The sequence below is a fragment of the Urocampus carinirostris genome, chromosome 8, assembly GCF_059441175.1.
Source record: "Urocampus carinirostris isolate Australia breed hairy pipefish chromosome 8, RoL_Ucar_1.0, whole genome shotgun sequence".
NCBI lineage: Eukaryota > Metazoa > Chordata > Actinopteri > Syngnathiformes > Syngnathidae > Urocampus > Urocampus carinirostris.
In genome coordinates, this window is record NC_142356.1 from 40759708 (window position 1) to 40773842 (window position 14135).

At 39.7% G+C, this 14135-nt stretch overlaps 1 protein-coding gene across 2 annotated transcripts; it reads left to right on the plus strand.

Moving 5' to 3' along the window:
• Positions 1–783: 783 nt before the first annotated feature.
• Positions 784–13934, plus strand: LOC148361896 (recombining binding protein suppressor of hairless-like). Of its 2 annotated transcripts, none has more exons than XM_088342711.1 (11): positions 784–1169; positions 1550–1588; positions 5746–5841; positions 5924–6089; positions 7661–7763; positions 7845–7982; positions 10457–10569; positions 10810–10950; positions 11126–11281; positions 11355–11458; positions 12454–13934. In XM_088342711.1, the coding sequence occupies exons 1-11, from the start codon at positions 1150–1152 to the stop codon at positions 12797–12799; spliced, it is 1422 nt and encodes a 473-aa protein (XP_088198837.1). In that variant the 5' UTR covers positions 784–1149; the 3' UTR covers positions 12800–13934. The 2 variants fall into 2 exon arrangements, with proteins under 2 accessions (XP_088198837.1, XP_088198836.1); XM_088342710.1 differs by having other exon boundaries at positions 790–1169; positions 7589–7763.
• The last annotated feature ends 201 nt before the right edge of the window (positions 13935–14135 follow it).

Here is a 14135-nt window from a genome sequence, read left to right on the forward strand (position 1 = left end):
AAAATGGTGCCACAAAGTACAGAGTAGCAGCAAAAATGAAAGACAAACGAGGCACCAACTTCAAGGTGTGAATCCCACTATGTAAAAGAAACACAAAGGGCTAGACCTGTTTTTTGAAATAAAAATTAATGTTCATGTTTTTTTCCCCTTGTATTCAAATCAATGCTTGTTCACTAAATAATAGTTTTTTTGTACTACTCGGAGCCACTAAGAATTACATGTCAGAATCCGAACGTGTAACATTTTCACACCAACTTTATTTACGGAAGTGGGGCAGTCATGCGCGGGAACACAAAACCCCAGCGATTCGGCGATCGCTGGGCATAAGAAGCGGGGCTGGGAAGTCAGGCGCGGGAAAACAGGATGCCAGGGGCAGACGAGCAGGATACCGGACAGGACGGGACCGATAACCGGATAGGACTGGACAGACGGGATAGATACAGGATACCGGACAGGACGGGGCAGACGGGATCGAGACCGGATACACGAGCAGGATACAGTGAGGACGGGACAGACGGGATCGATACAGGATAGCGAACAGGACGGGACAGACGGGATTGATAAACATTACACACTGTCCCTTTAATTTCCTTTTCTATACTTGTATGTTTTTTGACTGTTTACCCCCTCTTTATTTTTTACCCACGTGACTTTTGTTAACAGTATGTGTGAATTCTTGTAACACTTTGAAAAACAAGATGTTTTTTTCAATTTCATTAATGTGTAAAATCTAACCGGTGTCGGGGGTTACGACACGTTTTCCACGCTCCTTTGGTTGCTCCACGCACCGTGGGAATGTAGACTGTAACGTCCTTGGCAGAGCGAGAGAAAAAAAACAGATGTGTGAGTTCAACTCGATCTCGCGACAGGATCGAGTAGTCTCAATGGATGTCTACTGTGAGAATTTTCTAGCTCGCGCGAGATTTTGCAACTTTCCCACGCCTGTTGTTTGGGCGCATCGCGGCTTTTGCCTCCCCAGACTTTCTCCCTCCACCCTTTTTTTTGCTCTCCGGTCTTTCTTTAATTCTTACTGAACTCTTTTCTGAATCCAGTCCGGTTTCGGTTCTGATAGAGGGTTTAGATTTTGGGGTGCCTTCGGGAAGGGTCTTGCAAAACGTTCCGGGAGGGTGGGGGCGTATTGGGGGGAAAATGGCGCCTGTTGTTACCGGGTAAGTGTTGATATGTTTGTTTTCTTAATAAAGCGGTAGAGCCTCTCTGTTCTGGGCGCACGTTTTGTGGAAGTTCGGTGAATCTTTATATTTTTTTCAGATAAAGTTCCTTAAATAGTACCTCTGTTTTTGGACTTGTTCCGTATGGGCGAACTGTGTAGACTAAGTCTACAAGTTTGTGTTAATTAGCTTGGAATGTTAGCTTGTTTTACTGTTGGCTCCAGATATTAGCCCGATTTTCGCAAGCATGAATGTGTATTAAAGTTCTGTTTGAAAACCGTGTACCACTTCAATACGCAATAAGTAAACCGAACTACTTTTGGGTGTTGTGTTTAAAAACGTCATTCACTTCGCATTCTTCCTCTTTTTTTCTTTTCTAGCAAGTTTGCTGATATGTGTCAGCCTCAGCATTTAACCAGGTAAGTCTTAATCTCGCAACACAAATGTAAAAATATGCACTCCTAAAAATATTTTAAATTGTAAAGTTCTTTTTTACTTCATTTATAACTAATCAGTTGGCATTGTTTACAATCAAATTAGACGTGACACTCCATGATAAACATGGAAAATATCGGAAGAGGGAAAAATTATATAAATACATATTATGGGTATCAAGAGTCAAAAATTTACAAGGTAATCAGTGTTCATTTTACCTCTGAAAAGTGACGGGTCCCGGGGACTCGCATGCTCAAAAATCTATGGGTCCCAACAGAGATCTATGGGTCCCCAAACTTTTGTGTTATCGAGGTTGAAATTGTAAATCAGCGACCATACTATACTATAATAGCCGTATGTAATGTATTTTTATTGTGAATAAAACCCTGCTTGCGATGTAAACAATTTTTTTTTCCCATTTAAAATCAGGCTTCCCTGCCTATACTGTTTGCAAAGTAAGACACACTTTAAACCTATTATGTTTTTTGGGCTTTAGGATCCAACTACAGAGGAATATCTCCACTTTGTGATGTGTTATTGAATATGTGTTCGACAAATCTACTTAGTTTTTATTACTACTATTATTAATATTTATAGTAATATTACGAGAAACCTCTGAAACTCTTCAAAATCGCTGTGCTGACATATTGACGTCACAGAAGATTACCCCAGAAGTCACAAGTCTGTATCTCAAAAAGGGTCAATTTTAGCAAAGGAGTCAGATTTTTGCAGGTAAAATGCCTGCCAAAATCTTCCCCCTCCTAACTCCTGAATAAAAACTCTGAATAACCCCAAAATCACTGTGCTGACATATTGACGTCACAGAAGGTTACCCTAGAAGTCACAAGTCTGACCCATAATAGGTTTAAAGTGTGTCTTACTTTGCATACAGTATAGGTAGGGAAGTCAGATTTAAAAAATAAATAAATAAAATTGTTTACTCCGCGGGATCCAATGCAACCAGGGTTTGATTCACGATAAAAATACATTACATAAGGCTATCATAGTACATCAAATAAAGGCTATTTGTGTAAAATTTGTTGTGATCGTGGATATTATAGATACAAATATATAATATAAATCTATTCATTCAGTTTTAATCATCACAGTTTATTGGTAATACAAATCAGTTATCACTTCAAGATTTTTCAGTTCACAACAATGTTTTACATAATACAAAATAATATTGCAGAAATAATTATATTAATCTATATTTTCAAATCAGTTTTAATCCATCCATCCATCCATCGATTAGCTGCACTGCTTATCCTCAGTAGGGTCGCGGGGGCGCTGGAGCCCACCCCAGCTATCTTCGGGCAGTGGGCAGGGGACACCCTGAACTGGTTGTCAGTTTTAATCGTCACAGTTAATTGGTAATACAAAGCAGTTATCACTTCAGATTTTTCAGTTCATATCTTCTTCGTGGTTTGCTGTCCCGCCACAGTTGTAAGGCCTTCTCAAGGTCCAATCAATTATCATCCTCCTCATAGCGTCACCAGGAATATAATTTAGTCCATTTTGGCAGAAAAGTCTTTTTCTTGCTAGGAGTATTCTTTTCTTTATTTTCTTTCAACACAAGTGTTTTCCTTGCCTCCGCGATCTTCCGAAGAATTTCTTTGCCGTTTTTTCATGCCGGAATTATTGCTGTTGTTATCACTTTCCGCATTATGTTTCGACTAATTACTGACACTGAAGAAATTACCAATTTTGTGTTGATTTTCACTTAATACTGTTTTTTCTGAGGCATACTCATACCTGTCAACCTCCACGGCTCCATGCCCTTACAAACTGTCATATTTTTTTTTCCAAAAGTGTTTATTTATGTAGTTTAACATGTTATATTGTACATGTGTTCCCTTATATCATATATATTGTTAATGGACATTTTGTTGTGAGACACTGAGTTGCTCGACATGAATGAGGTTTATTAGAAAAAAGTTCAAAAATTAAGTAGCTTGGACGTTCACTGTAGAAGGAAAAAATACATGCAAATAGAATTGAGTAGAATAATACATTTTCTTCATTTCCTGCATTAAATTGTTGGTAATATATTGATTAAAGGGATAACCACAAACCTGTCTTTTTTCATTTTCTCCTTTTATACTTCCTTTTCTTAACTTCTTTATACAACATAATAATTCGTAATATAATGCATCAAAGCAAGTGAGCCGTTTGAGAGCCGGCTCTCATTCATGAGTTAAGCCGAAAAAGCCGGTTCTCTAAAAAGAGACGGACTTTTACTACACAACTCGAACTCGTTTGACTTGATAGATTTGCCGTTTTTGTGATAGTCGATGTAATCCCGGATGGTACCCATGATTGACAAATTTGTGTTTTTCCGTACAGATTTTCTTGTTCGTCGTACACGTCTTAAAATGCACAATAAATGTACTTTGTACGGCAAAAACGTACGGGTTGACAGGTATGCATACCTAACCTTCACTCAACGACAAGCACCACAACAATGACGTAATCTTGAAGCAACGAGATCTCGTTTTCCGGAAAAAAATGAAATGAATGGTTAGGCTCGTCTTGGGATCAAGAGATCGCAGGTTCGATTCCCGGCTCCTCTGAGTTGGGCAAGACACTGAATCCATAATCCCCCCAATAAGCAGGTCTGCGCCTTGCATGGCTGCATGGCCGTTATCGGTGTGTGTGTGTGTGTGAATGGGTAAGTGTGAAGCGCATTGTAAAGCTTTTGGAGATCTTCATTGACTTGAAAAGCGCTATATAAATGCAGACTATTTACCATTCAAAATGGTTTGTCATGTGCTTGTTCAGGGTGGTGGGGTGAAGAGAAGAAACTATCTTATAAAGTATCTGCCAGAGATTTGTTGTAGCTAAGGGTGAGGAGTCCTGAATTAAATTGTTGGCTCTGTGGCAGTGGCTGACAAGGTCCTCTAAGACTGGGCTGATTTTCGGGGCTGTGTTGATTAATGTAACATGCAATTGTAACATACTACATCTGATCAATGTATACATTTTAAAAGGAGTTTGAACGGGTATATAAGACTTATAACATTGGTAAAATGGCGGCGCCCTCTGTTGGCTGCGGCTGCATCGGCTCGCTACAACGGGTCAGGTGTATCGACATTTCGTTCTAACAAAGAATGACAATACAAAGGAAATTATTATTATTATACCAATGATCCAAAGTTTGTACTGAATATTACAAGGTATTTTTCCTAAAGTTTCGTTACTTGAATTAAAAAATATCTTTATGGTTACCGTAAATTATGGACTATAAGCTGTGACTTTTGTCACAAGCCTTTAGTCCTGTGGCCTATGAAATAATGCAGCTAGTTTATGCAGGTTTTCTAACGGCCCCTTGGGATGCCTGAGCAGTAAAGATAAAGGTAAGTGTAAGACGGGTGCAAAATACTGTATGTGTTGAGCAAGATGCTAGTTTAATGTAACTTAGCGCTTTGTGCTTGAATAAAACTATCATGAACAGACCCTCATCATGGAAAAGGTGTCAATTGAAATGGGATGCTAACTACCATATTGGGAATAATTTTACTTGTCTGTTTATTTGTAAATGGAAACAGTGTGGCCAAACATACAGGTTACAAGAAGCAATGACCAACAAATTAATTCCAACTCAATAAAGTATTATCCATCCACCCATTTTCTGCGCCGCTTATCCTCACTAGGGTTGAAGGTTCAATCACTATTAATTTATATAAATTTATACAGTAGACCCTTAGAATACGACATTAATCTGTTCTATGGTGCGGATCGGAAAGCAAAGTTCTCGTATGAGAGAGATAAGATAGTATGGTAATCAGCTAATGCATTCCAAGCCCCTGCATATTCCAGGTTAAAAACATAAAAATTGTCTACACATAATAGATATTAGTATCAAACTTTTATATTTTATTTACTACATATACATAATATACTTGCAGATGATAAAATAACAAATAAATATACATGGAATGGAAAAATATTATATTTTCTTTTTATTTGGTGTGGTTTGAGCTGGTAAAGAGGAGTTGCATGTGGTTGCAAAGGGGGGAGGAGATTCAAACTAAAACTGGCTACCTAAACTTCCACTTGCAAAGAATGTCATGCTGTAACTCACAGATCTTTTCACAGTTTATGATGAGTGAATGTGTTTTCATTTTTGTTTTGTTTTCAGGGAGGCCATGCGGACATACTTAAAAGAAAAAGACGACCAAACAGTTCTTATTCTGCATGCCAAAGTGGCACAAAAATCCTATGGCAATGAAAAAAGGTGCTTGGTTTTGTTGTCATGCTGTAAAAGAATAAGGCGCTTTTTTAACGCGAAGCATTTTTTTGCTCTCATCTTTCTTAAGGTTTTTCTGCCCTCCGCCGTGTGTCTATCTGCTGGGGAGCGGTTGGAAAAAGAAGCTGGACAAGTTGCAAAAGGATGGTTGTACGGAGCAGGAGGCTCAGCCCTGTGCCTTCATTGGCATTGGTAACAGTGAGGTGGAAATGCAACAGCTCAACCTCGAGGGGAAGGTCAGAACTCTAGAATTGGTGGGGTCTACCTATTAAATATAAAACACAATACAGTACTATAAACTACCTGTCTGACCGATGTTACATTGTGAAGGACTTTTACGTAATAGTGATTTCAAAATGTAAAGATTGTTAGGGCCCGTTCTACACTAATGTCGCTACTGCCGGCTGCTAATTCTAGCGTTGGACCCCATAATAAGAACTTTGCAGAGACTTACCATTTAATTCTAGCTTCCCTGGCATTAGTTGATAGCTTCTAATTATAAAGCTGTGGGACACTGGCCACTAATGCTAGCGTTGCAGATGCTATCCGCTAAGACTTATAGCTCTCGCTGGGTGACGGGGGTGCAAAATCATGCAAACCAAGCTTGTTCAAGTAAAAATAAATACTGCTTATTATCTCCCCAAAATCAGATTGTTCTTTGATATTTTTATTTTTGTAAATGAATACTGAAACAAAAAGTGTTGTAAAGTAGTTTGTCATATAAAGAAAAAAAACGTACCTCCATAATTGAAGAGGATCAAAAAAGTCAATTAATCCCCATTTAAATTTTTGTTTGCATGAAAGCACTGATCGTTCTAATATTAACAGATTTATAAAGTGATTAATTTCAAAATAATGCTTTAATAAATTGTTGAGTTCAGCAAATAAAAACTAATTTCCAAGATAAGTTTTACAAATGATGATGTGTTCATCTATCTATCTACCTTGGTCATATCCCTCAAGAGGGGTGACCGACAGCAAGACAAACACATACAATAACAAAGAAAATAAAAGGGGAAAAATAGCAAAAAACACACAAACATTTTTGGACCATGGCCAACCCAAATGCCTAAACACCCAAACAAGATAGGCACCTAAGTTGGTCATGCTTTCGTCCCTCCAGATGAAACTGGACACAAGAAAGTGGCTTTGTCACTCGGGTCAGGGTGACACAACACACTCTTTTGTTCAACAGCAGGGCCCGACAGCTTTCACTGGTTTACCCCTGCCGCATCGAACAGGTGCCCTGCCCATCCCTTAGAACGCGCCCAAACATCCCACTATCCTTTTACATCTCTCCACTCATTCCTATCACCAACAATAGCTCTAGCTTTCACTAGATTTAGACCTCTTTCCTGTAGCGCACTCATAACACCATCCATCCACGTCAATCGCGGCCTTCCTCTTGGTCTCCTTCCATTGACTTCTGCTCTGTAGATCCTCTTCTACATTCGCTCCTCATCCATCCTCTTCATGTGTCCAAACCAACCGAGTACTCTCTTATCATTATGCTTGCTCAGTTCCACATGGCCAAATAAGTGATATTTTCTGCAAAAAATCAGCATCATTATCAGGCAAAACAAATTATGTACTTGTAGGCAAAATATATACATATATGGTAAATCTTTTGGGTGTAACAAAAAAAAAATCATAATTTCCCCAATGTGGGAGTGTGAATTTCAAGTTTTGTTTCACTTTTACATAACAACATTGTTATTTTTGTTGCCTGGAACAGAACTTCTGTGCTGCCAAGACATTGTACATCAGTGATACAGACAAAAGGAAACATTTCATGCTCTCTGTGAAGATGCTGTATGCCAACAGCGCCACCATCGGAGTTTTCCTCAGTAAGCGGATCAAAGTAATCTCCAAGCCCTCGAAGAAGAAACAGTCCTTGAAAAACGCCGACTGTGAGTGTGAACGCTATGCGATGTTCATGGAGTTATTCTGCTGAAGTGTTTATTTTAGTTTTTTGCCGCAACATCTCGCAGTGTGCATCGCATCCGGGACAAAAGTTGCTTTATTTAACCGCCTGCGATCACAAACCGTCAGCACCAGGTATCTTCATGTGGAAGGTGGGAACTTTCACGCTAGTTCTTTGCAGTGGGGGGCCTTCTACATCCACCTCTGTGAGTGTGTTTTTGTTTACAGTACAGTAGACCCCCAGGGCACGGTGTCCGTACCTTATGAAATGTTTAAGTTGTAATGTCGGACGTTATGTTTTTTTGGCCCCATGTTATAGCATTTTCCCTTTTAAATGACATCAAAAGCAAATTATTTTACATGCCCAAAGATTTAGATCTCTCAGATGCCTGTCTGTTATTGATCGATGTCATTGACCCTTTGCACATGATGTCATGGGGCCTTCTCCAGCAGAATTACATCCATTCTGGACGGCAGAAACAACCTAGCGGTCAGACTTTGAATTGGGATTTGAGTTGAAACAAATCAATCAATAATGACGACAGAAGAATATAACCACCGGGTTTAAGATGGTGATTGATTGCTGTGAGCTGGGCAAGGTTCTATGCCCAATTTGGAATTGTATCCCTTTGGATGAAGACAGAAGATGGCGATGTTTGTCTGCAAATAGCCCAAAGGGACTCGTGTTGTGCCGAGGCTTAGCACTGGCAAGATGCTGTTTTCCAGGATTTGCAGCGAACATTTTTTACAAGGTACGTTTAATGTATTTCCGAGCATTTTTACGTTAAGTAGGTATGAGTCACGTCAAAGACACTCAAAATAATAAGTTAGCTAGTGCTAACTGGCTAAGTTAGCATCTTACTATTGCCATTCCTTACCATGTAAATGGACTGCTTTTGAAAACTGTTAAGTGCTCTACCATACATTTTATTTCGCCGGAATGAACTTCCAAATTATCAACGGGTAAAATGAGAGAAGAACATTTAGAAGAGAAACTTAATTTTGCCAAAATAAATATTTTCAACATGCTCAAAAGTGATTTCTATACAAGGTGCAAGCACCCCGTGCTTTACTGTTCTATTACATTTCCGCAAAAATTAGATACAAAGTCGTTTTAGAAATGATGGCACAAGGGGAACGCCAGGGTTGCATTTGTCGCCAAAACGAAGTACAGTAACACGTACCAACTATAAAGAACTTGTAAGCATTCAGGCTTTTGTAAGCTTTAGATCAGCACCAGTGAGCTAGGATGCTCCATTTACAATATCGTGGTAAAGATGGTTTTGATTGAATATCAGGCAGAGTGGATGTTTTTTTTTGGGATGAGTTGATATTAGGTATTAAGGATATTAATAAGAAAACTTTATGCTCACTTCCTTTTCTCTAAATAGCGCTTTTTGTGCTTTCCGACTAGGTGACCCAACTTATCTGACAGCTGCACAATTAATTTACTAATCATTGCCAACGGTGATGAATAGTATAGCTATTTTTGTTGTTTACTGCCCTCGTCCACTGTTTTCAATGGGGAAATACCGTCAGTCATGGTGTCATCACGTGTGTGCCAAGATACCATACGTGTTGCTGGTCTGCGTCACAGCATCAGATAGATGCCAATATGCTATTAGGTTAACGGTCTCCCACAGTGCCTTTTTTTCACTCTTCATTCTGTTTATAATTTTATTTGCTTTGTAAAGCTTTTGGGACTTAATGTGTAACAATACTGTAGCCTTTACACCAGACCTGGGCACTCCGGTCCTGGAGGGCCGTATGTTCTGCATGATTTTTGAGGTTTCTCTGATCCAATACAGGTGATTCCAATCACCAGTATCGTTAACGAGCACTTGCTAGCTTGCTAACGAGGTCATAATTTGTATCACCTGAGTTAAAGAAGAGCAAACTTCAAAATCTGGCAGGACGTATGGCCCTCCAGGACCGGAGTGCCCAGGTCTGCTTTATACTCTATTTATTAAACTTCCAAGACTTGCAGTGATGCTAAAGGGAGAAGCAAAAACATGATGAATAGGAAACGAAGCTTGTGATTATCAATAAGTTGGAAAAAGGCACACACGTCACTCTTTTTTCTGGACTGTATTTATTAGACAGTCCCAAGACTTGCAGTGATACTGAACAGAAAAGCAAAACATGAAAACTGAGCTTACACTTATCAAAAAATAGGAACAAGGCGCACGTTTTACCCTCACTAAGGCGTATGGTCACAACCGCTCGAGAATCGGGACAATTATTGAGAATAAGGAAACAACAGAGAAAAAGTCCTGAGGAACAGCAATCCTTGCAAGTGAAAGTTTTAGTTCAATTCACCATCTCTCCATCACTCACTGTACTGTACCAGTTCAAGTCATGTCACACCAAAGGCTAATACAATTTTTTTTTTCATTACATTTACGTTTATTTATAATATATTCATTATTTATATATTTTACTCCTACATTACACATAGTGCTTACCAAATACTATTTTGTTACTTTAATGATTTTACCTCGGGTAGTGGGGGTTTGGCAGGAATTGGCTGAATACCATAGGTTTCTATCAATCGCTTTACGACTGTATCCCAGGGGTCCACTGTACAGCTGTTCTTATCATGCTCTCAATTGTTTTCTTTCTTGCCTCCATTTGCACTATCTAACGTGTTTTGTCTTGCTTTTTTCCTCACGTTGTTTAGTGGAGGATGACGAATCGGAAGGGGAGGAGTTTGCCGTGCGGGACGGATACATTCATTACGGCCAGACGGTCAAACTGGTGTGCTCTGTGACTGGCATGGCCTTGCCCAGGCTGGTATGCATGTTTACTTCACTCACACTCCGCGAACAAAAGAATGGGGTCATTTGTCTATGCGACAGGAAGTCAAAGTGGTCATTTGTTTGCATTCACCCAGGGTTAGTCACTGTCAGTCCGTCTCTAGGGTCCAACTGAGGAAGAAATTCAAAGCTCTGCCAGGGGTGTCCATTGTATGGCACGGGGTCCATTTGTTGCCTCCACTATGGTATTTTCTTGTAAAAACGCATTTTTGTCTAGGTCATACGAAAAGTGGATAAGCAAGCAGCATTGTGGGACGCAGACGACCCTGTATCGCAGCTCCATAAGTGCGCCTTCTACTTAAAAGACACAGAACGCATGTACCTCTGTCTCTCACAGGATAGAATTATTCAATACCAGGTATGCATAAAGCGAGGCAGTTGGCCAAAGATCAAATTACAAGTGACTCTCATTATGGTGCAAGTAGTTTTAAATACTGTATTCGCTCTCTCTTTCTCTTGCTTTCAAGTCAAATTGCGAAATGTTGTAGGAATATTGGACAAATATTTATTGTAAAATGATTTTCTTGCTTCAGGCTGCACCATGCGCGAAAGAAGCAAACAAGGAGATCATAAACGACGGTGCCTGTTGGACCATCATCAGCACAGACAAAGCCGAGTACACGTTTTTTGAGGGCATGGGCCCTGTGAGCGTTCCAGTCACTCCTGTGCCTGTGGTGGAGAGCTTGCAGGTACTCACACACACTTTTGGTTTGGACATTGTGCTTTTTCTTCACTTAAATAAGTTCATTTTTCCTTACCCAGTTGAATGGTGGCGGGGATGTGGCCATGTTGGAGCTGACTGGACACAACTTCAGTCCCAAACTTAAAGTGTGGTTTGGAGACGTGGAGGCAGATACCATGTATAGGTAGGATTTTTTTTATCATATTAGATTCTGGCCCAGAGATCAAAACCATAGTGATAGAGTCTGTATCAACAATGCTTGAAGCCAATATTAGCAGTCGCTTTTGCAAGCTAAAAATAATATCAGTTGCCACGTCAGCAACAGTAGCCGCTACTGCTAGTGGTGATGCTACCTGATCAACAACTTAAACCGCTAATGTTAGCGGCCACGTTGGGAGCAGTAGTTACTAATGCTAACGGCTGCGTCATTGACTCGCCAACAATGCTATGCGAGGACAAGTAAAGGATGGGAGAGTACAGAAATAACGAAAACCTAAAGGCAATATTATTCATTGAATTGTTTAGGATAAAACATTTAGTTTATAAAAACAACTATCGAAACAATTTCTTAGACCTTTCCTCCGTTTACGTTTACACTATGCTCCCCAAACTACAGCCCACAGGCTAGAAACTGCTCGCCTTTACCTTCTGTCCGGCCAGTGAAGTATTTTGACGCACATTTTTTATTATTTATTCATTTTTTGCCTAAAAATAACTCCAAGTTTAAGTGTGTATCCTTGGTTGTAACTGGATTCGAACCTGGTCTGCAACGGGGAGCACACCAGACTCTTAACCATTTGACTAACAGTGACAGGCAATAGGTTTTATCGTATCACACTAATTTTAGTCATGGTAGCAGAGAAATTGATAATTTTGTTATGTATTTCAAAAAAATTGTTATGTACGATTTTTAGAATAGAATATATTTTTTTTGTCATTGGAACACGTGAAATGCACAACTGACTTAACATTTGCTCTCATGAAATCGTCACACTTTTTCAATTACAAACAGACCCCTGCCCCTCATCAGAGAAGGGAACAATTATTTGGAAGTCACAGGGACAAGTTTGGGGACCTCTGGTTCAAACTCTTAATGTCTCTAACATTATTTGTTGAGTTATATATGTGCAGTGTAAATTTAAATCCTGAAATTCATGTTGCATTCACGTGTCCCCCAAGATGCGGTGAGAGCATCCTGTGCGTGGTGCCCGACATCTCGGCTTTCCGAGAAGGTTGGCGTTGGGTCCGGCAGCCGGTGCAGGTCCCGGTCACGCTAGTCCGTAACGACGGGATCATCTACCCTTCTTCCCTCTCCTTCACCTACACCTCAGAACCGGGTCCCCGGCCTCACTGCAGCGTCGCCGAAGCCATATTGAGGACTCGCACCTCCACCTCGTCTTCTTCAGGATCATCTTCCTCCCCTTCCTCAGCGTTGGCTGCCCTCACAAACGTCCAAATGGCTTACAGCAGTCGTGACTCAGGCATGTCATCAGGCTCCTCCATCGTCTCACTGCTGTCGTCGTGACACTCGTGGCTGGCGTGTTATTTTTCTTTTTTTCTTTTTTGCAAACACGCGCTGAGACTGACTTCCGTTTTTTTCCTGAGCAGGACCTTTGAGCTTGGAGATGAACAACAGTGACAGTTTAGCTCCCTCTAGTGACACATTTTTGACCTACAAGCCCAGTTGAGCACGTTGAACTCAAGAAATGCAAGGCCCTTCTTTCACCTCTTTATAAACTGCAAAAGAACTGATGACATTCAGAGTCTTTGTTTAATGCCACTAGAGGCAGGTTTTATTATTATACGCATTCATGTTATTTTTGTACAAGTTATAGCTTTACAAATAGAAGTCACGTTTAAATGTATAGATCAAGGCTGAAGGTTTGTTCTTGGTGTTGTGGGGACATGCAGTAGTCATACCTGTGTACTTGTACGTTTTTGCTGTATTTTATGTTTTTGATCATTTCAAATAGTGTACATGTATAACAATGTTTGTATGAGAAAATATTTTTTAAAATATATTGCTGTGTATAATAAGCAACACTGAATTTACTGTAAGTGAGAAAAGATATGAGAAGGATGCTGAAAAAATGTTTGTCTTGTTTATTTAGTAAATAACATTTTTTACATAAATGATCTTTGTTTTTATTATTTATTAATCTTGTTGTGAGTAATATGTGCCATGTTGTGTTTGGATACCTGTCAACATGAGCCACTTAATCCCCTTTTTAACAATGGCATTTTCCCTTATTAACCTATGCTAAACCTTACAAACAACACAGAACTTACTGAATCACAGCAAGATACACTACAACTAAAATGTTAGAGGAAAATGGTATACGTTGACAGGTATGTGTTTGTTAGAGTTTATTATCGCTCAATAATGGAAATTGCAAACATTAATAAAGGAAACAATTGGCTGAGGTTGATAAGTATGCACAGACATCTTTGTAAGTCAACGCATAATAATTGGTGGGCACAAAACAATAATTGCTCAATATTTGTGGGGACATGTCCTCTCTGTTCATGCCAAAACTACACCCTTGGTATAGACTGGGTTACAATATTCAGCAACACGAGCAGAACATTATGTCAGAAGCAGGTCTCAGTTTGAGCTAGTCCTTGCACTGTTTAAACAAAAATAAACAGTTGTATTCTTACTCTGTGTCATTACTGCCACTAAGAATGAAAAACTGCTCTGTTGGGTCTCATTAGCTTTTGCGTGTGTTCTTATTCAAGTAAATCCCGCAAAGGCCCAGTCGGGCTTATTCAGTGCCACTATTTTTAAATCGGCTAGTTGGAATGAAACCTTACACTTTGTTAGGCTACCGTTAGCGCCGGCGGGAGTCTGGTTGTGTCCT

Bases quoted from the DNA above. Each gene is read 5' to 3' on its own strand.
- LOC148361896 (XM_088342710.1), top strand. From the start codon at position 1,150: ATGGCGCCTGTTGTTACCGG. The intron at 1,170-1,549 runs GTAAGTGTTGAT...TTTCTTTTCTAG, and splicing joins ATGGCGCCTGTTGTTACCGG to CAAGTTTGCTGATATGTGTC. The intron at 5,842-5,923 runs GTGCTTGGTTTT...ATCTTTCTTAAG, and splicing joins TCCTATGGCAATGAAAAAAG to GTTTTTCTGCCCTCCGCCGT.